At 38.1% G+C, this 21030-nt stretch overlaps 2 protein-coding genes across 2 annotated transcripts; both read left to right on the top strand.

Moving 5' to 3' along the window:
- The first annotated feature begins 298 nt into the window (after positions 1–298).
- Positions 299–13090, top strand: LOC148853464 (putative metal-nicotianamine transporter YSL6). The gene is made up of 7 exons (XM_088982883.1): positions 299–1030; positions 1523–1695; positions 3579–3676; positions 5422–5559; positions 6985–7174; positions 8047–8176; positions 11935–13090. Exons 1-7 carry the CDS (start codon positions 658–660, stop codon positions 12867–12869), a joined length of 2037 nt encoding a protein of 678 aa, XP_088839009.1. The 5' UTR covers positions 299–657; the 3' UTR covers positions 12870–13090.
- Positions 13091–18002: 4912 nt separating this feature from the next.
- LOC148853463 (11-beta-hydroxysteroid dehydrogenase A-like) lies at positions 18003–20355 on the top strand. The gene is made up of 5 exons (XM_088984281.1): positions 18003–18274; positions 18400–18592; positions 18762–18847; positions 19542–19673; positions 19788–20355. Exons 1-5 carry the CDS (start codon positions 18086–18088, stop codon positions 20241–20243), a joined length of 1056 nt encoding a protein of 351 aa, XP_088840407.1. The 5' UTR covers positions 18003–18085; the 3' UTR covers positions 20244–20355.
- The last annotated feature ends 675 nt before the right edge of the window (positions 20356–21030 follow it).

Below are 21030 nucleotides of genomic sequence, written 5' to 3'. Positions count from 1 at the left end.
GGGGATAGACAAATCCCGTGACGAAAACGAAATAGACCCGAAATAGAAAACTGACTTTAATTTTTTATCTTGACACGAGTCTGACTAACATCATAATCATATCCAGTATAAACGAATAAGTTTACATCAGCGCCCCGCCCCACAATACATCTCAACCGTGTATTGTGGGGCCTGATGTATCCATGTATTCTCAATGAAAGGCTGTAAAGACTGCAGGCTAAAGCCCAACTCGAATTATTGATGGAAGATAAGAAAAAAAAGGGAGAAGAGGTGGCAAAATAATAGTCAATAGAAGGCCAAATAAAGTCGGAAGAGTGAGCGGTAGAGATTTGAAGTGGGACGATGACATCCACTTGTACTTTAAATATATGCACTAATATCTACGAGTCACCGGATCGTCAATGCCTCGCCTGTCTCTGAAAGTCTGAACGGATGGAAGCCATCAAACAACCATTTCAGGTTCAGCCGGTGGGCTTTGTACGATTGCTTCCTGCTGCAGCAAATGCTCATCCATCATCAATTCCAACACAACTTCTATAAATAAGGAAAACTGATACCCAACGACGGTAGAGAAGGCCAGGCCACCTATAATTTCTGTAAATCCGAAACCCTAACACGCAGAGAGAGAGAGAGAGAGACAGAGAGGGAGAGCGCAGGATGGGGATGGAAAACACCCGAGTTGAGATTTCGGAGCCGTTGCTCCTGGAACCACAGAAGGTGACGGTAGGTGGTGAATCGGAGGCTTCCAAGGAGATGCCAATACCGCCATGGAAAGATCAGATCACGATCAGAGGGCTGGTAGTAAGCATGTTCCTAGGGACTCTGTTCTGTATCATCACGCATAAACTCAACCTAACAGTTGGTATAATACCTTCCCTCAATGTCGCTGCTGGGTTGCTCGGTTTCTTCTTTGTCAAGTCCTGGACCGGTTTTCTCTCCAAATTAGGGTTCTCCATTGCTCCCTTTACTCGACAGGAGAATACTGTTATTCAGACTTGTGTCGTTGCTTGCTATGGCCTGGCGTTTAGCGGTAACATATTTCTCTTTTTTCTCCTTTATTGCTCAAGATGTTGGAGTCTCGAGGCTCTTGGGGTCTGTTTGGATCGAATTGGCCGTGTCATAATCCTCTATCCTGGTTTAAATACTTCCTATTACAGTAATACTATCTAACGAGTTCATTTATTTTACTTGTTATTGCATAATTTCACATTTCTTTTCCGTCTGATCTGTTTCCCCCCTTTTGTTTGCTTTCCTGCGCTTTGGACTTTGATAATCTTGTTGGTTTGGGCCTTTGGGGCATTATTGTGCCGAACGTTGTCTAATCTGGTTCAGATGTTGGCCATCTTGCTTATAAATTTTCTACCCTTCGTATATGTTGTATTTTTTTTTTTCCTTTTTGTTTGGTTGGGGAATTATGATTAGCAATATCCTTTCTGTTATTCCTTTCAACAGGTTATCGGATGCCTATTAGTTCCATTCACTGGATCACTTGTGCTGATATGAAGTGGTATTTTTGTGACAGGGGGCTTTGGGTCATACATGCTTGCCATGGATGAGAGGACATACAAACTTATAGGTGTTGATTACCCGGGAAATCGGGCAGAAGATATTAAAAATCCAGCCTTGAGTTGGATGATCGGGTTCATGTTTGTTGTTAGTTTTCTTGGATTATTCAGTCTTGTTCCACTTCGTAAGGTACGTATATATACGCGTGTTAGCCTCCTTTCTCCTTGTTGTTTAATCATTATGTGCCTGTCTCTGTCCAAAGCTAGAACTCCTTGACTCCCCTATAATCTTTGAATACGGTCCCTATCCTATTTCAGTTGGAAACTTGGAATCTTATCTGTAAATTACCTTTTCACCATAGTTTTCAAGGGGGCGCCTTGTTGCCTAGGCGACTAGGCGATGGATTTTTTTTTTTTTTTTAAGTAATTCCATAACCAACTTTCTTTAATAACTATCCATAGTTTTGAAGACACCAAGGCGAGGCTAGGTGATGGGGGGCGCCTTGTTGCCTAGGCCATAGATTTTTTTAAGTGAAAAATACATATCCCGGGTAGTTCCTTAGGTTCCATAACCATCTTTCCTTAATAACTATCCATAGTTTTCATAAGAAAATTATAAATTTCATGTTTATGTCTAGAAAATCAACATATTTATGAGAAGAAAAAGAAGAAAGAAAAGAAAATTCAAAAAAATATGGGACTGAACCCCTATTTTTGTGTTGATTAGACTTCAACACAAAATAATAAGAAATGTTTGTGTTGATTGAAAGAAATGTGTTGATTAGACTTCAAATTCTGAAGTCTTTGAGGGTTCAATATAGCAGTTAGCAATGTTTGTGTTGATTAAACCCTAACAAATAAGAAAGTAATAAAAAGAAGTTAGTTTATAAACACGAAAAATGAACATTTTTGTTTAATAATGTCTATTTTATAATTATAATCTCAAAAAGTAACAATATAAAAGTATTTTATAAGACAATATACAAAACTGCTAGGCGACTGGGCGAGGCGAGCTCCAAGGGCGCCTCGTCACCTAGGCGTCGCCTTGACAACTACGTAACTATCCATAATTTTCCTAAGAAAATTATAAACTTCATGTTTAAGGGCCTGTTTGTTTCCTCTAACTCTTATCTCTTAAAAGGAATCTTTTAACTTTAAGAGGAAAATGGTTGTTTGTTTCCTCTTATCTCTTATCTCTTAAAGTGCAATCATACAACTTTTTGTTTTCCAATGATACCCCCAAAAAGACAAACAAAAGCTTTCATATATGGGGTCAAAATTGATATTTGATAACTTTCAAAATTCAAAAATCAGAACAACATTCTCTGCATTCAGAGTTCAAAGGAAAGAAAAGTCCACCAATACCAATATACCTCTTAATGTAATTATTGCACTTTCAGATGTCTGACTTTAGAGCAAATGAACAGGCCCTAAATCTAGAAAATCAACATATTTAAGAAATGTGTTGATTAGACAAAATTTTAAGTTCTTCCCTTACTGGTTCAGATTTTGAAGCCATTGAGGATTCAATACAACAGTTAGCAATGTTTGTGTTGATTAAACCCTAACAAATAAGAAAATAATAAAAAGAAATTAGTTTATAAACACAAAAATGATTATTTTTCTTTAATAATGTCTATTTTATAATTATAATCTCAAAAAAATATATATATATATATATATATATATATATATATATATATATATATTATGCAAAACTGCTTGGTGACTGGGCGAGGTGAGCATCTAAGGGCGCTTTGTCGCCTTGACAACTATGCTTTTTACTCAGAGGTGTCAGTGCCTTTGGCATGTTCTTTATTCTTCTTAATATAGAAGATTTTTATTAAAAATAAAGAAAAAATGAGATCCTCCCTTACTCTTCATCCTCCTAACCCCCCCTCCTCCTCCTCTTAAGGAGGCTTGCGTTCAGGAGGCTTACGCCTCTTGCGTTCTGAACCACGCTTCACGCCTCTAGGTAGTGGAACGCCTCGCATCACACCTCCGCGTTTTAAAACATTGGATACTTGTTAGGGACAAACTTTCCTCTTATTGTTTTTATGTGGGTTATAACAGGTAATGGTCATGGATTATAAGCTTACATATCCTAGTGGGACAGCAACGGCCATGCTGATAAATAGTTTTCACACAACTAAAGGAGCTGAGCTCGCAGGGTAAGCAATTAATACATTCTTTTCATTTTATTGACTCAAATATTTTCACTATGGTATCCATAGATATAAGTATATGTTCTAAATTAACTAATCTTTCAAAGCTTTCAGAAATCTTGTGTTTTCCCCAGTGTTGCATGGGCATGGAGTCATGGATTGTGACATGTCTTGGAGTCTGACTTGGCAAGATGAAACAAAAACAGAGTTGTGGACACATCTATATAAAAGTACAAGCTATTAAAGCGGTCCATATTTTTTCAAATTCTAACATTGTATCTTTACTATATAATGCCGATATTTACCTTGGCTTCACGTCCAGGCAATAAAAGTTGGGGTCCATTTGGTTCACAGCTGGAATTGGAACCAGAATCAAAATCCCATGGAATCAGAATCGGAATGGTTTAGTCCCATAACTGTTTGGATCAGACAGGAATTGGAATCAGAATTGGAATAAGCTGGAATGGGATTTCATTCCCAAGGGAGGGGGAGGGAATGTCCATCACCTCAAATGGGAGAATGCCATTCCAGCAGGAATGGGAATGGGATTCTGAGTCCGCCCAACCAAACAGTTGGAATCAGAAAGACCTATTCCGATTCCGATTCCAGACCCCCATTCCTGTCAACCAAATGGGCCCTTAGATCAGAATATTTTAGTAGTATTATATGATTTTTTTGATCGATAACTGCAAATTTCATTAATGTAAATGAGTAAAATTGTGATTACAATACAAGAAAATAGTCAATGAGAGATAAACCCGCTTATCTCTCCCCACATGAAGCTTTTTCTTACAACTGTGCTCGATAGCATCATACGAAGTTTATTCTTACAAAGGGAAGTTATGCAAATATTTTATTCTTTAAGTCTAATCAATGAATTAAGGTATTTAAAGAGGTGAGTAAAAAAAGTCTTTTAAAATCTGAAAGTCTTTTCATCATTTACTTGCACATCTAGAAGTTTATCTTTGTTACTTGATAACATTTTATAGAAAAATGACTTTTTTTTATCAATAATAGAAAAATGACTTTCATTGTGTATATAGTTGTTACTGTATGTAAAATTAGCAAATAAATGTAGGAAAATGTAACATAGTAACATAGAAGTGCCCATCAATAATCCATGGAGGTTTAAACTCAAACATCTGTCCTACAGACTTAGGAGAGTCTATGCAACATTGGTTTTCTCTTCTGAATGGTTAACATCTATGATGTCCAGATATAGGTGCAGACATGTACATGGATACAGGTAATGGGGATATGACCCTCCATTTCCTAAAATCCTGGATACAGGTACATGTATGGGTATCACATGCAATATGCTTATATCATGCATTCATATCTAGTTTTTGAAGCTAAATACCATTTTTCAAGACTTATGTCTTGACAAATTCAATTAGAGATATGCAGATATTTTTGTAGTATACATTCTTTTTTTTCAAATCATACTACTTTACATATTTTAAAAGTTTTAATTCTATATTACAAGTAGAAGTATCCATATCTGATAAGTATCAGATACAATTCTGGCATGCTAGCCATGTTCAGGTGTCTGGGTATCATAGGGTGACACATTTAGTTGGTTTATGCTGGGTAGAAATAGTTCTGGCATACTTGATACATTTGGCAAAGTTAATATTCAATAAGCACTCTTTATGAGAATAGATTCTAGTCATCTGCTCACTCTCACATTGTGAGCAAATAGCCATCCCTACAGTTCCTCATGATATTACTTTTATGTTAATGAATTGCAGGAAACAGGTACACTGCCTTGGGAAGTATCTAAGTATAAGTCTGTGTTGGGGTTGCTTTAAGTGGTTCTTTAGTGGTATTGGTGATTCATGTGGTTTTGATAATTTCCCCAGCCTTGGCCTGGAAGCATTCAAAAACACGTAAGACTCTTGGCTGTTGGTGTCTTTTTTTTTTTTTTTTTCCTTATTGATATCTCTCATCTTGTAAAACTCTTTCTTTTGAAAATTTGATTGATTTGCTGCATTCATGATAAATTCTCCTTGTAGCCTTCTTCCTTAACGATGTTTTATTTATGTAATACATGTATGCATCTTGCCTTTCTCAGATAGAAATTTAAGTGTATGGATCCATATATTTCTATATTAAAGTAATAAATCAACTGTTTTTTGAGGTTTTGGTATTGGTATGGAGCAGATAACTGGTTTCGTATAACAGTTCCATACCTGTAGCTGGATTGGTGTATAGCTGTATCAGATATTTTCTTCTTTCATCTAATTGCAGACAGCAATTAGGTGTTTAGTTCGGAATCATGTGGGCCATATCCTTGAATAGGGTGCAACTTGTGTCAGGTTGGATTTGGAATTTGTCAAATTTCCAATGGGCCCAAACCAAACCCAAGCCTGATGTAGTTGCAATTCTTCAACTTGGGCAACCCAACTTACAGCCCTAATTAAGGCCCAACCAACTGGTATCACAACAATAAACATAGCTGAAGGGCTGCAAAAGAGGCCCACCTGCTGACAGTGAGATGTGGAGCAAGGAAGCTGTGCATAGAGGGAGGCTCAAGGCTTATCATCGAAGCCTTGGAACACTCTTGACATAATAGAGGACTGCCACAAGATTTTGAGGGAAGCTGGAATGCTGGATTTGAAGTAGTGTACTATCATGTTCACAGGGAGATGGATAAAGCAGTGGATTGGTCAGCAAGCCTGGGTTCATATCCTCTTAGGGGAACCTTCAATAATGTCAATGAGATTTGCAACAAGCCAAGAAGTATGAACCTTTGTATGTTGTAGATGGTTCTCCAGGGTTGTGCACTTGTGCTACGCATTGCCAACAAGTATGAACCTTTGTATGTTGTAGATGGTTCTCCAGGGTTGTGCACTTGTGCTACGCATTGCCTTCTGTAGCCTGCTCACTTTTCTAAAAAAAACTGTGGGTGCAGGGATTTCAGAATTAAAGAAAGTTACATGTCTGATGTATGAGTATGACCCAAATATGCATGAAGCCTGATTGCTCTTTAACTGGAGTCTAAAACTGCCTCTTGGCTTCCATGATCCAAATCATACCAAGCAGAAAAATTTCACCATCTAATCAAGAGCTCTAACATGTCTAACCTAACTAAAATATGGTTCAAACTTATTTATTACAGGCATGAGAGATAAAACTTGGTCCATCAGGGAAGCAAATTTCTTCTGCTTTACTCGAGTTGTTTTTAAGAATGCAAATCTATGCAAAATTTATCCAATGAATAAAATACTATCAGGTTATGAAAATATTGAATACATACAATCAGCTTTGGAATTCCCATTTGACTGAAGCTGTTTGTATTTGCCTTCATGCAGGTTTTATTTTGACTTCAGCCCAACTTATGTTGGATGTGGTCTTATCTGTCCCCACATAGTCAACTGCTCAGTTCTTCTTGGGGCCATTATATCATGGGGTTTCCTTTGGCCCTTCATTGCTAAACATGCCGGAGACTGGTACCCAGCTGGACTTGGTAACAATGACTTCAAAGGACTCTATGGATATAAGGTATGATGAAATCATCAAATTGTTTAAGGATTGATTATGGAACCAGTTTTTACTGTTGGTTGTGAATTGGGATTACTTGTGCTTTATATACCTTTTACAAATAGTTCAATGTGAAGCTAGGGAAAAGAAATGGAATATAGTGAATTTTTTTTTTTTTTTTTAAAGCATGATTCCACATCTCAGGCCTACTATACAGTTTTTGTCTATACTGATCCATCACTTTTTAACAGATTGTTACATTGCTGAAGTTATATCTGTGTGTTGCTTAGAGTTTCTTGACTGTTACAACTTTAAATACAGTATATCTGATGGGAAGAATGAAGCCTTTTTCCCCTATAATATCAATTTTACAGAAAAGCAATGTTGTCTAGTTTCTCACTTGGATACCACAAGTACTCCAGCATCACCTGTAACTACTGTTTTAAGAAAAGCAAGATGAAAAGGTTTTTATTTTTCTCTAATAATTCGGATGGGGATGGCTTACAGTATTTCTTGATCCCGACAAATTTGCATCGTAAAAGTAGTTGAAGAATCTGGATATTTTTCTTATCCCTATTTCTTTCCTTTTTTTGTTTTTTTCTTTTTGTAATCGACTTGTTTCAAGGGATTTACAATCACTTGCAGTCTAGAACTTTATCATATAATTCTTGAAGCATCTATTAGTGAATGTTACAACATTCTAGAGCTGTTTGGCTTTTTAAACTAGACTTTTCCTACCTTTGTTGTTAAGAATATACTTTTTCTGTCATTATCAACTATGAGTTTAGTCTTCTAGTCTAAGAATTTGAGATAATACTCAAGCTTCTATATCCTAGTATCTATTCCTTAAGCTCAATGTTAATAGGTGTTTTATTTGCTTGGACTATTGCCAGGTCTTTATTGCTATATCTCTTATCCTTGGAGATGGTTTATATAATTTAATCAAGATAATTGCAGTAACTGTAAAGGAAATGTGCCACAAGGGCCCCAAAAAAAACCTTCCTGTTATCAGTGAGTTTCAAGGTGATGCCTCTTTATTGTCTTTCTTCTTGCCTTCTTCCTTTGCTCTTCAGCTCTTTTTTTTTGCCTATTTGTGCTTTCTAGAATTGATTTTGAGAAGTTTAATATGGAATGGAAGGATACTAGGTAGGAAACTCTTATTGGCCTTTGTATTATGTCACTAAACTCTTATTGAACTTTAATGTTGCTTCATGGGGATTATGAAGGGCTAGATCTTCATTTGTGCACAATAAATATTGTCATCTCCTTGTCTTGAAAAAGGCATTTTCTGTGACAAAGTTCTTGATTCTTAATTATGTTGTGGCATGCTTTTCTGGCAACCTAGAAGGATTCTTACTCAAACTTAACATTTAAGGGTGCACCTTAATATTAGTCAATTAATCTTTTTATTTGATTAGATTAGTCAGGGCAGTGTAGAGTTTTCCTTTTAGTGGCTTGAGACAGCTTATGGGATCAACAGTGCAATCACAATCGGTGAGTCTATGATTAAGAAAGGATGACGGCTGGTTAGCATGAAGCTTCTCCATGGACACAACTTTTATGTGATTTGACCACATGAATCCAACAAAGAGTGGACAGTCTTGATACCATCTCTATTCATTATTGGCAGAGAATGCCTTTACTATTTAGGCATGTTGAGTGATCATCCAGTAGAAAAAACCATAGCTAAGCAATCCAAACACCCCTCCATAATAGGCACCCAAAACAATCATCCCTGATAACTGTTATGGCCCGCGAATAGGATCTCGTCACGGGTCGGTCCACGGGGGAAACCCTCTGTTTTCCCTTGTTCCTCCCTGCTCTTGATGAACCTATCTAGGCGCCCTAATGGTGATTTGTTCAAGAGATCACCTAACTCTCCTCTACTCTCTTTCTTGACTGAATATTCGATATCCTCAATCAATAATGGTGTCTCCTTAAATAGGAGATTACAAGAGTCCTAATCTTAGGGAGTCTCCTTGCTGAATAGGGAGACTTCCAATTCTATCTTGCTAAGGATAAGATAAGCTAATCCTAATCTGATAATAAGATAAACTAATCCTAATTTGATAACAAGATAAACTAATCCTAACCTGATAACTTACTAACAAGATAAGATAAGAACAATAGAATAAGATAAGAACAAGCAAGATGATCTAATCTAATCTGGCGGTGGGTTAGGTTCCTGTTGCTGTCGGCGGCGATGGTACGTCTTTCCGAGGAATGCGTCCATAACATTACTCCCCTCTTGGACTACGAGCTTGTCCTCAAGCTCGAACTCCAGATATGTGGCTTGGAACTCTGTCAATGGGATCCAGTGGCTTCGGCCGATGGTAAGCTACACTATTTCACCAAGACTTCAAGAACTCCTTGATTGAAACGAGAGCAGATGACAACTTTAGGTTGGGGAATCAGTTTGCCATCTTGCAGGGGTGGCAGGGAGGGGACTTGATTCGGAGGAACACCCGTAAATGGTTTTAGCAAGGTGATGTGGAGGACATCATGAATCCGACTGGTCTCTGGCAATTTCAGTTGGTAGGCCACACTGCCAATCCGTCGTAGAACCTTGAAGGGCCCATAGGACTTGGGGGCCAGTTTAGGGGCAACTATACTAGGACTAGTAATAGCTGCTCTGAGAAGCTACTGTTGCTGTTGTTGATCATGTTGTTGCTTCTGCTGCTGCAGTTGTTGCTGTTGTTGGTTGTCTGGCTGCTGTGGCTGAGGGTGTTGCTGCTACTGTGGACCAAGAAAAGTCTGTTGTTGCTGTTGTTGTTCGTCAGACGGCTCTGTCAAGTTTGGTCGGAGGCTGTTTGTGGTTACAGCCCCTTTTGGATTCCTCTCCCTGTTAGAGAAATACGATTCCAGCAAGCGTCGCAGCTCCCGGGCATCGTCTTTGACATCACAAACCTCCCTACTGGTTTCTACGAGCCTATGCTCCAGTTCGTGGACCCTGGATGATAGCTGCTGCAGATCTCCCATGACGACCGGCTCTGATACCAAATTGTTATGGGCCTGCAAATAGGATTTCTTCACAGGTTGTTCCACGGGGAAACCCTCTGTTTTCCCTTGTTCCTCCCCGCTCTTGATGAACCTATCTAGGCGCCCTAATGGTGATTTGTTCAAGAGATCACCTAACTCTCCTTTACTTTCTTTCTTGACTGAATATTCGATATCCTCATTCAATAATGGTGTCTCCTTAAATAGGAGATTACAAGAGTCCTAATCTTAGGGAGTCTCCTTGCTGAATAGGGAGACTTCCAATTCTATCTTGCTAAGGATAAGATAAGCCAATCCTAATCTGATAATAAGATAAACTAATCCTAATCTGATAACAAGATAAACTAATCCTAATCTGATAACTTACTAACAAGATAAGATAAGAACAAGCAAGATGATCTAATCTAATCTGGTTGTGGGTTAGGTTCCTGTTGCTGCCCGCGGCGATGGTACGTCTTTCCGAGGAATGCGTCCATAACAATAACATAACTCCAAACTCCAACCGAAACTCTTGGACATGATTTGGTGGAAGTATGGCCAGAGCAGAGCAAACATATGGTTCTTTAATGAAAATCACTACTTTTTGTTATATGATTTTTTCCCGGTGTAAGTTGTTTAGGTGAATTGAAAATTTATGTATATTGAATTTTAGGAGCTTAAATATACCTACTTTCTAGTCTAAATTCTAAATCCAGAACTACCATCTGGAGACTTTCTTTTCATTGAAAGGTAAAGTATAAATGTGTTTTATTCAAAAAGAGTGTGAATACAGAAAACCAACATGCACTAGAGATACACCAGGATACATATTAAATTCAAAAAAAAAAATATTGTTTGCTGTCTATACCATCTATACAAAAATGTGTGGTCGAGGAAATCTGCAAGTCAGAGGGTCAGTTTCCTTGTTTTAAGCTCCGTTAGATCAAAAAACCAGTTACCAGGAGGAAAGAAATCGTCTCTTTGAGCTATATGTTTTGGTGATTTTTTATATGCTATCTAGCAATTGAAAAAAGTTTTGTGCTGATTTTTTTGTTATAGAAGAGGTTTGATTTCCAATATCTCTTTTTCTTTCCTTAAAATCTATCCCTAAATTCTTAAACTTGAAAAATCATGTTAGGTTATTTTACCTATCATCTACAATTCATCTTGGTTAATAAACTGATAAATTATTTATGTTGTAGTTTCCTTGATTGCTTTTTCAGTTTTTTATTTATACTTTGTTAATTGAGCAATTCATACCCAGTTTCTTTTTGTGATTAATTTGACCTATTCCTTGTATTAGTTTGCAGCTCCTTTGGAACCCATTACAATCCTAGTTTTTTTATAGGTCCATTAAAATCCTAGTTGACTAGCCTAAGTTTCAGGAAATAAGAATCTCCCTACAACATTTTCCCATTAGGAAATTCACAGGCTGGGAGTTATATGTCAGGCATGGTCTTCACATTTGCCTGTATCATCACCATCATCATCATCTAAGCCATGTCCCAACCATATGGGTCAGCTACATGAATCCTGTTTTGTCATTCCATTCTGTCTAGTGCAATATCCATTGCATTCGCCTGCATATACCTTTAAAATACAAAGGACCCCTAATAAAAATCATTTGAGTTGTAATTCTATGGTATAATACACATGTTCATCGTGTGTTACATACACTACATAATTTATTTTTCAGTACATTGTAATTGCTAACTTTAAATGACATACATGTGTTACTTCCCCACATCACATTAAATCATTAACCCTTTTAGTGGACTGATTGTTAATATTAATTGATGTTACAGATGATGAGGGCTCCAAGTTGGTTTTGGAACAAAGGAAAAAAGATGAGATATTCTTGCAGGACAGGATACCATCCTGGCTTGCAGCTTCTGGATACATACTTTTGGCAGCAATATCAACAGCAACAATTCCTGTCATCTTTCCACCGCTAAAATGGTATCTGGTTCTCAGCTCATATATTATCGCCCCTGCTCTTGCCTTCTGCAACTCATATGGCACTGGTCTCACAGACTGGAGCCTGGCCTCAACGTATGGAAAGATTGGCCTTTTCTTCTTTGCTTCATTGGTGGGAACAAAGGGTGGGGTCATAGCTGGGTTAGCCGCCTGTGGTGTGATGATGTCCATTGTCTCGACTGCTGCTGATCTCATGCAAGACTTCAAGACCGGTTACCTCACTCTCTCATCAGCGAAGTCCATGTTTCTAAGCCAATTAATAGGGACAGCCATGGGGTGTGTCATTGCACCTCTCACGTTTTGGATGTTTTGGAGTGCTTTTGATATTGGATCCCCTGATGGTCCCTACAAAGCTCCATATGCAGTAATATTCAGGGAAATGGCTATTCTAGGAGTTGAAGGCTTCTCTGAACTGCCCAAGCATTGCCTAGCAATATGTTGTGGGTTCTTTGTGGCAGCTTTGATTATAAACCTTTTGAGGGACGTCACTCCAAAGAAGGTCTCACAATTCATCCCTGTACCAATGGCATTGGCAATCCCATTCTATATTGGGGCCTACTTTGCAATAGACATGTTTGTTGGGACTGTGATTCTGTACATATGGGAAAGGATAAATAAAAAGGATGCAGATGACTTTGCAGGAGCGGTTGCTTCAGGTCTGATATGTGGTGATGGGATTTGGACAATACCATCAGCAATCCTCTCAATTTTCAGAATCGATCCACCTATCTGCATGTATTTTGGGCCTTCTTTGAGTAGCTAGCTGAACATTGCTTCTGTCAGCTGCACCCGAGCTGTTGCTATTCCGAAGCCGGACTACATTAATAACTTGTAACTTCTGTAAATAGTTATTTTTATATCATGATGGTGATAGCTGTTGTCTGCCTTCTGTATGCTTCATTTACTAGGGTTTCCATCAATGTCCATTCTTGCACTGTTGCACATGGTTATTTATTATTGGTATTCTGTATATGTATTCTCTCAGAGCATGAGTTGCGTTCAAGGTTTTAAATCTGCATACATCTGTGAAAACTTGAATTTATATCATCCTTGGTGGTTTCTTAGATGTCGGTAGTCTTCGTTCCTAGAGTGATAGTGAATGATTATTATGATTATGATGGTCAGACCACGAATATAATCTCTGTAAAATCCTTTTTTATGTTGATTTCTTAATGAGACAATGGGCGTTGTAGACTACGATTTTTTTTAATAGGGAAATTGTCTATAACCATGTCTAGTAAACTCATCAAAACTTTTCAAAACGTTCAGAACTTACCATGTCTATCTTAGATCCATTTTACTTCAGACCAAATGAGTTTTCACTGGAGTTCTCTCTCTCTCTCTCTCTCTCGCTTTGCTACTTGTGATCAGAGGTGCCTCGGCCTGGTACGGTGCAACACGATGGTTAACGGGCTGTGCTAGGCCCGGCATTGAGGTCCATGTCATGTTGGGCCGGGGGTTTGAGGGTCCATAGGCCCATGGACCGGCACGGCATGGCTTGTCAGGACTGTAACAGGCCATGCTCAGCCTGCCCGAGAACATCGTTGTTGGGCTTCCCTTCCAAAGAGGCCCAACGGCTAATTTCAGCTTTTGGGGGGATTTACAGAAATACCCCCAACAGTTATAAATAGCCATATTAGAGGAGGTATTTTTGTATTTTGTTTATGGGGAGTTGAAAAATGACATAAATGTTCTCCAACAGTTATATAATAACTAGTTTAGGGGGACATTTTGGGTAAAGTTATAAGTAACTTTATAATGACCAAAATACCCCTCCCAACAACTAAATAACTGATAGTTTTTTTGGTATTTAAACAATTGAATTATCTTCAATTCCTATAAATAGCCTTATCCTCCACCATTCTCATCACATCAATTCAATAATTCTCTTAATTCTCTCTCTCTCTCTCTCTCTCTCTCTCTCTCTCTCTCTCATACTCATACATTCTCAATTATTTGCAATATGAGAAATTTTGATTAGCTGATTGTCTGATTCTACATTCTCCAACTCTCAAGTTTCGACTTTCAACAACAAAAAGACTTGCTCAACCAGCTCAAGTATCTCAATTTGGGAGGTTTGGATGTTGAAATGCTTCAACCGTTGAAATCAAATTGAGATTTTGAACCGACAATCCGAGAAAGTCGAATCAGATTAATTTTTATCTTTTTAGAATTAAAAAAATAGTCGGCCCTTCTTAAAACCGATTCCCCAACATGTTCACCATGGATGACATTCAATCGCATCACGATAGTATTAGTGCTAGCACTGATGCCGATGTGTTTGATGTCGATGGAAGTGGAACTTTCACCCCCGGTAGTAGTGATACTAGGGGAAAAAGGAGGGCTTCTAAGCTAAGTAGCCCGGTTTGGAAAGTTTTCAAAGTAAATGATATTGAGGGGAAGGGAAAAAGGGTCGTTTGCCAAAAATGTAAGAAAGACTTTAGTTATTATAGCAAGGGTGTTACGGGCCATTTGAGCAGACATCTGCTCACACATGGGTGAGAGGAAAATGAAGGGAGAGAAACAACCCAAACACAGATTGGGAGGGGGACTAGTTTCGGTACTTTTAGATATTTATAAGAAAAAATGAGACAAGAACTTGCTAATTTAGAAAGTTGTATATTAGATGTAAAGCATATGTGGAATTCTATCTATGCTAGGTTAGAAAGTTGTATATCTCATAAACAAATTCTTTCTGATTTTTATAATTTAAAAATGTCAATGATATGATATTTGAGGAAGACTGGAAAATGGCAATTTGTACAAAAGATTTTTTAAAACATTTTTATGATGCAACAAACGAATTATCTAGAATTTATTATCCAACTAATTGTAGTTTACCACATCAATTAATGATAATTAGTGATTGTTTTGCCAAATATAGAAATAATCCACAATTTCAATGTATTGTTGAAATTATGAAAAATAAATTTAAAAAATATTGGGAGAACATTTCTCCCCTTTATAGTTTAGCTACAATATTAGACCCTAGGATTAGGAAAGATGGTTTAGATATTTTACTTGAAACATATTATGAAAATATGAATATTGATTAGGAAATAAAAAATAAGAAATTAATAATTTATTATTTGAAATGTACAGTTTGTATAAATTTGAAGTCGTAGAAAATATTCCTACAATTTGTTCATCATCATCTTCTTCTCCTTCTCCTTCTGACTTTGAGCCCAGTAGTAGAAGGCTGAAATCTTATAGTTTTACAATAAATTCATTTACTGAACTTAATTTTTATTTGCAATCAAATTTTTCTAATTTAGGTGAAGTATCAAATAATTTTGATATTTTAGCCTGGTGGAGTTAACACTCGAAAAATTATCCGGTTCTCGCCACCATGGCATGTGATCTACTAACCTCTCTAATGTCTATAGCTCCGTTGGAGTTTTGTTTTAGTGCATGTACTAGGGTGCCGGATGACAAAAGAAGCTTTATGAAGGAGGAGAGGATAGAGATATGCATCTACTTCAAGGATTAGCTAGATGTAGAAGATAGATTACAAGATAAGAGAGGGCATGATACAACACCGGATATTTCACCCGAAGCAGATGATGAAAGTCATGAATGATGATTCATGAATTTGACTACTTGTAGAATTTTCATTTTTTCAAATTATTGTAAAATTTTTAAAATTTATTTGATATATATTTTTTTATTTTTTTAACAATGTAATTTTGTATTTTCAATTTATAACCATATTATATTTTTTATATTTTATTAATTCATTCCATTTTTATATTTCATTTATCCAAGTATACAATGATTCAATCATTGTATTTGTAATTCATTAATTTATACCATTCAAATTTAAATGAAATAAAATTCCTATTTTTCTTTTAATTTGTTATTCCACAATTCTTATTTCAATTTGGTTAAATATTTTTTTTCATTTATGTATTAAATAACTTAGATTTCTCATTTCTTAATTTTTTAAATAGTTTATAATTCCTGAAGTTTATAGAAAAGTTAAATATTTTAGCTTTACAATTTTACTTAAAAAAGAAATCAAAATTTTTAAAAAAATAATAAATAAAAAAAATAGTGCAGCCCGGTTCGGCTTATAAGCCCAATGCCCTGGCACGGTCCAAGTCCAGGGCACGGCCTGCAGCCTGGCACGGCCCAGGCCACCGTGCCAGCACTGCACGCCACGAGCCTGCTTGCCTGTGCTGTGGGCCATGCCGGGCCGACCCCTAAAGTTTCCACCGGGGATGACGGCACAGTCCGTCGCGGCCCGCGGGCCAGCACGGCACGGTGTAGACTATTGAGGATTCCCTTGTTGATCGGGAAGCGCCGACCAGTCTCCGGGCAGATTAGAAAACCTTCTTCAAGGCGAAGCTCGAGTAGGGTGTGGTGGAACTTCTTCAAGAAGTCTTCGGAGTCGAGCATTGGTGAATCGACCTCATCGGGAAGTTGAGCGTAGCCCATGGATCGAGTGGCATTGACGAGAGCCTTCCATTCCATCTTGGGGAATATGTTCCTGAGAAACTCTGCACTGAAATCAACTTCTTTCTCCACAAATTTCTCGATCTCAAGACGCAGAGGGAAACCGTTGGTGACGCCTTTGATGTTGCAAGAGAGCATGTTGTGTCAAAAGTCTCATTTCTCTCTCGGTCTGTCGACAACGGCCGGAGCTCGGGAGAGGAAAGCCCTACAGAAACAGACGGAAATCGCTGATAGAGGGAGAGGGGTTTCTATGACAAAGTACAGCCCGTCGTGGTCTTCCTGCTTCTCTCCCGAAAATCCTGATTCAAAATCGGATCAACAAACTTCATGATTCTGCTTCTATTTTTTACTTTCCATTTGTGTACTTCTTTTTATCTTTGAAGAGTTGAGTTGCAGCGTGTCAGTTTCGACATCAAATTGCTCTAAGGAATTCCTGCCTGATGCAATTCGTGTTTCCTCCAAACCTCATGATTTTGCTTTCGTTCTAGGTTCTAACTCTTCCCCGTCTCAACAAATCCTCGTTCTTCTCAATCACCGCCACGGTCTTCTCCAAAACAATCGAGTAATGGAGTCTCGTCCACTTCATATGTGACCACACCGGATCACAATACCAAGACTACTAACTATCCAACAACTCCTACTATGCATCAAAAGCATTCTCGCAAGACAATCCAAGACCATTTGCAGAAGGAAGAAGTACCCAATTACTTAGCAACCACTCAGGAGGAGGTTCTATCAGAAACGACTCCTGATAACAATTTCTGCACTGAGGCCCAATACATAGAAGCTAAGGAGAGCTTTGCTGCCACAAATGTTAGTGACCGTGTCAGCTGTGTGGAAAAATCTGGTGAAAGTGCCAAAGCTAACAAGAACACTCTGGGACATTGAGAGTAAGAACACTTTAGGACATTGAGAGCAACAAAGGCTCTCAGTGAGCGGGAATATTATATATGAAATAGGATTAGGCATTTAAGCGCTTTTCAGTTAAAAAATATTTAACAAGATGACTCTCAGGAGTAGTTTGATTATAAAACTTGCACTTAGATTGACGTGAACAACTTGAATCAATAAACTTTAACGGTATTTTAACAGATGGTGAATTTTAAAAAATAAAATCTCATTGATACAATAAGTTTTAAAAGTTTTAAAAAATTATTATAAAGAGTATAAAAGAATTGATAAAAAGTGATGATGGATTTAATACAATTTCCTTTAAAATTAAATGGCTACTCCTGCATCATTCTAATCATAAAGCAATGGTATAACACCAGGGTTAGGGAGCCCATTACCGAATACCGACACCATAGAGTGAAAGGAAATGCTAAACAGCCACGTACTCTCGTTAGCAATCACTCCTTTGTTAACGTGTCATATGCTTCCCATGCAACATGCCAGCATCGTCATCAGTATCACCTCCCGTTCGTAAGTATAAACATCGGAAGTTCCATCGCCTCCTCACTTCGTCTCTCTCTCTCTCTCTCTCTCTCTCTCTCTCTCTCTCTCTCTCCATCCAATAACGCAACCATGTATCTGTATCTGATACACAAGTTCATGAACATAGTGGCTCCTCCTACCACCCTTATCACACTTATCCTCTTCTTACCACCCTTTCTGGTTTCCAAGTGTTTCTTTTACATTTTTAGAGCGATTTTCAGTGAAAACGTGGCGGGCAAGGTTGTACTCATAACCGGCGCTTCCTCAGGCATCGGCGAGGTTTTGTTCTGTGTATTCCAATTAGTGTGTTGAATAATTGAATTGAAAGATATTAATATCTCATCTCATTAAACTTGATTTTGATTTAAATTTCTGGCGTTGTTATGTGCATGGGATTGCCACAGCAACTTGCATACCAGTATGCAAAGAGGGGAGCTCGCTTATTACTGGTTGCTAGGAGGAAAAACTGTCTTCAAGAGGTTGCGGAGAAAGCTCGTGGGTTTGGGTCTCCCGATGTTGTTGTGGTCCAAGCGGATGTTTCCAAGGTCGACGATTGTAAGCGATTCGTTGATGAAGCAATCAGTCATTTCGGCAGAAGTATGTACAGTATAAACCATGCATGAACACAGGAATTTCTCTCTGCTCTCTATTTACTTCCCGGTCCCGGAGGTGAAATGCAAATGCCAAAAGGTTTGCCTTTTGCCATGCATATTGCCTCTTATGTATTAATAAATAATTAAATAATGCTTTCGCTTGACATGTACAGTGGATCATTTGGTGAGTAACGCTGGTATCGCATCGGTATGTATGTTTGAAGATTCCAGTGATATTACCAAATTTGCACCTATTATGGTAATCCGTCTATCCACCTATTTCTTAATTTTGCTTTCTTGTTATTTTTGGTCCTCTCATCTCATTCCTTCCTTATTTGTAATTTTGTTTCCAAGCCCACCTGAAATTAAACCGGGTCCAGTGAAAAGTCCAATGATCAGAGTCCATAATCGAACCAGACCAGCTCTTCAGACTTCAGTTACGAACCTAGTAGCTAGCCTTAGGATAGAGCTAAGAGCTGCAAATGGTATCCCATCGAGGGTGATCCGATCGTTTAGTGGATTGGTTATGGATCCACCCTATATTTGGTTTTAAAAATATAGGCATGTGTATTTGTATCCCACTATAATAAAGCTGATTCAAAATGTTGTGTTTGTGGTTCAAGCTTCAAATGTGTAATTTTTAATTAATTTTGTTCACAAAATGTTTGAATTTGAATTAGATTTGATGAATTGATGTCGTGGTGGGGCCACGGCAAATACATGGAAATTGGAAGCTTATGATTCACGGTTTTAGCCCGGGCTAAAACCAGTGAAGTGGGATATTATTATTATAGGCTTAAGCACTAAATTAAAGCAGAGAGGATTGGCATTCAAGATATGGAAATTCATCCCTTTGGACCCGTAGATTATTGATGCAGAAACAGAAACTCTTTGAGGATTGGCTTCGGTTGATGTCTTTTTGTGTGTGTGTGTGTTTGCAATCAACTTGAAAGGACACAAACTTTTGGGGATCAGTATATACCGCGTATTTCGCAGTTCCTCACCTGAGGAAGAGCAAAGGCAAGATCATAGTAAATGCTTCTTCTGCTGGATGGTTGCCCTTGCCTAGAATGAGTGTTTATAATGTAAGTTGTCTTCTTTTCTTTCTTTCTTTCTTTGTCAGTTGGTTGGGGGGGGGGGGGGGGGTTACAAGTTATAACTGACAATTAAGTTAATAACATGCAAGCAACTTATTGCAGGCAAGCAAAGCGGCAGTGATAAACTTCTATGAGACACTGAGAGTAGAATTGGGGCGAGATATCGGAATAACGATCGTGACACCAGGGTTTACAGAGTCGGAAATGATGCAGGGAAAGTTCCTAACGAAGGAAGGGGAAATGCAGGTGGATCAAGAGATGAGAGATGTTGAGGTTGGCACATTCCCGGTGGAGAAGGCGGAGGGGTGTGCCAAGGCAATCGTGAAGAGCGCGTGCAGGGGAGACCGCTACTTGACCCAACCGTTGTGGTTCAGGGTGATGTTCGTGTGGAAAGTAGTATGTCCCCATGTGCTGGAATGGTTCTATCGCTTGCTCTACGTCACCCCCCCTGGAACTTCTCAGAGGGACGCACCTTCCAAGAAAATCCTCCATCACACAGCTGCCAACAACTTGCTCTACCCGTCTTCCATACAATCGCTTGAAACCAGGGCCGATTGATTGATTAAATTCCCAAGTTTCGAGCTAGGCTTCTGATGATGTTCGAGTTACTCATGGCTCTGCATTTGGACACTACTTATAATATTAATTAACCAGTCAGTTGTTATATAAACATTACATTGCTAAGCAAGCAAACTCTATTAGGGGTACAAGATCTTTAATTAGAAGACAGATGTACCCTTACCCTATTTGTGGGTACTAATAGCGGGTGCAATGCAAGTACCCTAATGAGCTATTAAGGTCTAATAGCACAACTTTTCTTCTTTCTTTTGTCTACAAAATACTTTTCTTAATTCAATATCATTATGCCTTAAAAAATATTTGCTTTTAAACTTAAATTTTTTAACATACATGTATCACATTTATAGATACATAGTTGTGTGGGCTATGATTCCCTTGGGTCTCCCTGTTCCACCCTGAGTTGGATTAGGATTATCAAGGCTTCAGCCTTAATCCAACCCAAAGTTAAAAGTAGGATTTATATTTTATACTTTTCAGCCCTAATTTTAATCCATTCGAGCGGGGGTGAAGTTGCAGCCTTACAAACTTCGCAGAGGTGGTGGATGAATAGAAGACTGGGATTGGGAGAGTTTATTGTCTGACTCAATGTTTTCGAAATCGGATTAGATCGGATGGTTGGATTGGAAATCACCAAAACTTGTCGGTCATTTTGTATCCGTGTGGGTATTGACCCTATGTTTGAAAACCATGTGGATTTCGATGGTCTGAGGTATATAATCATTTAGGTTCAGTTTGGAAAGAATTTAAATATAAATATGTACAACAT

The sequence above is a fragment of the Nelumbo lutea genome, chromosome 4 (genome assembly GCF_056320005.1).
Source record: "Nelumbo lutea isolate HS-2025 chromosome 4, American lotus-T2T, whole genome shotgun sequence".
Taxonomy (NCBI): Eukaryota; Viridiplantae; Streptophyta; class Magnoliopsida; order Proteales; family Nelumbonaceae; genus Nelumbo; species Nelumbo lutea.
Note: the sequence above shows the minus strand (reverse complement) of the source record. Positions and strands in the feature narration are given on the sequence as shown.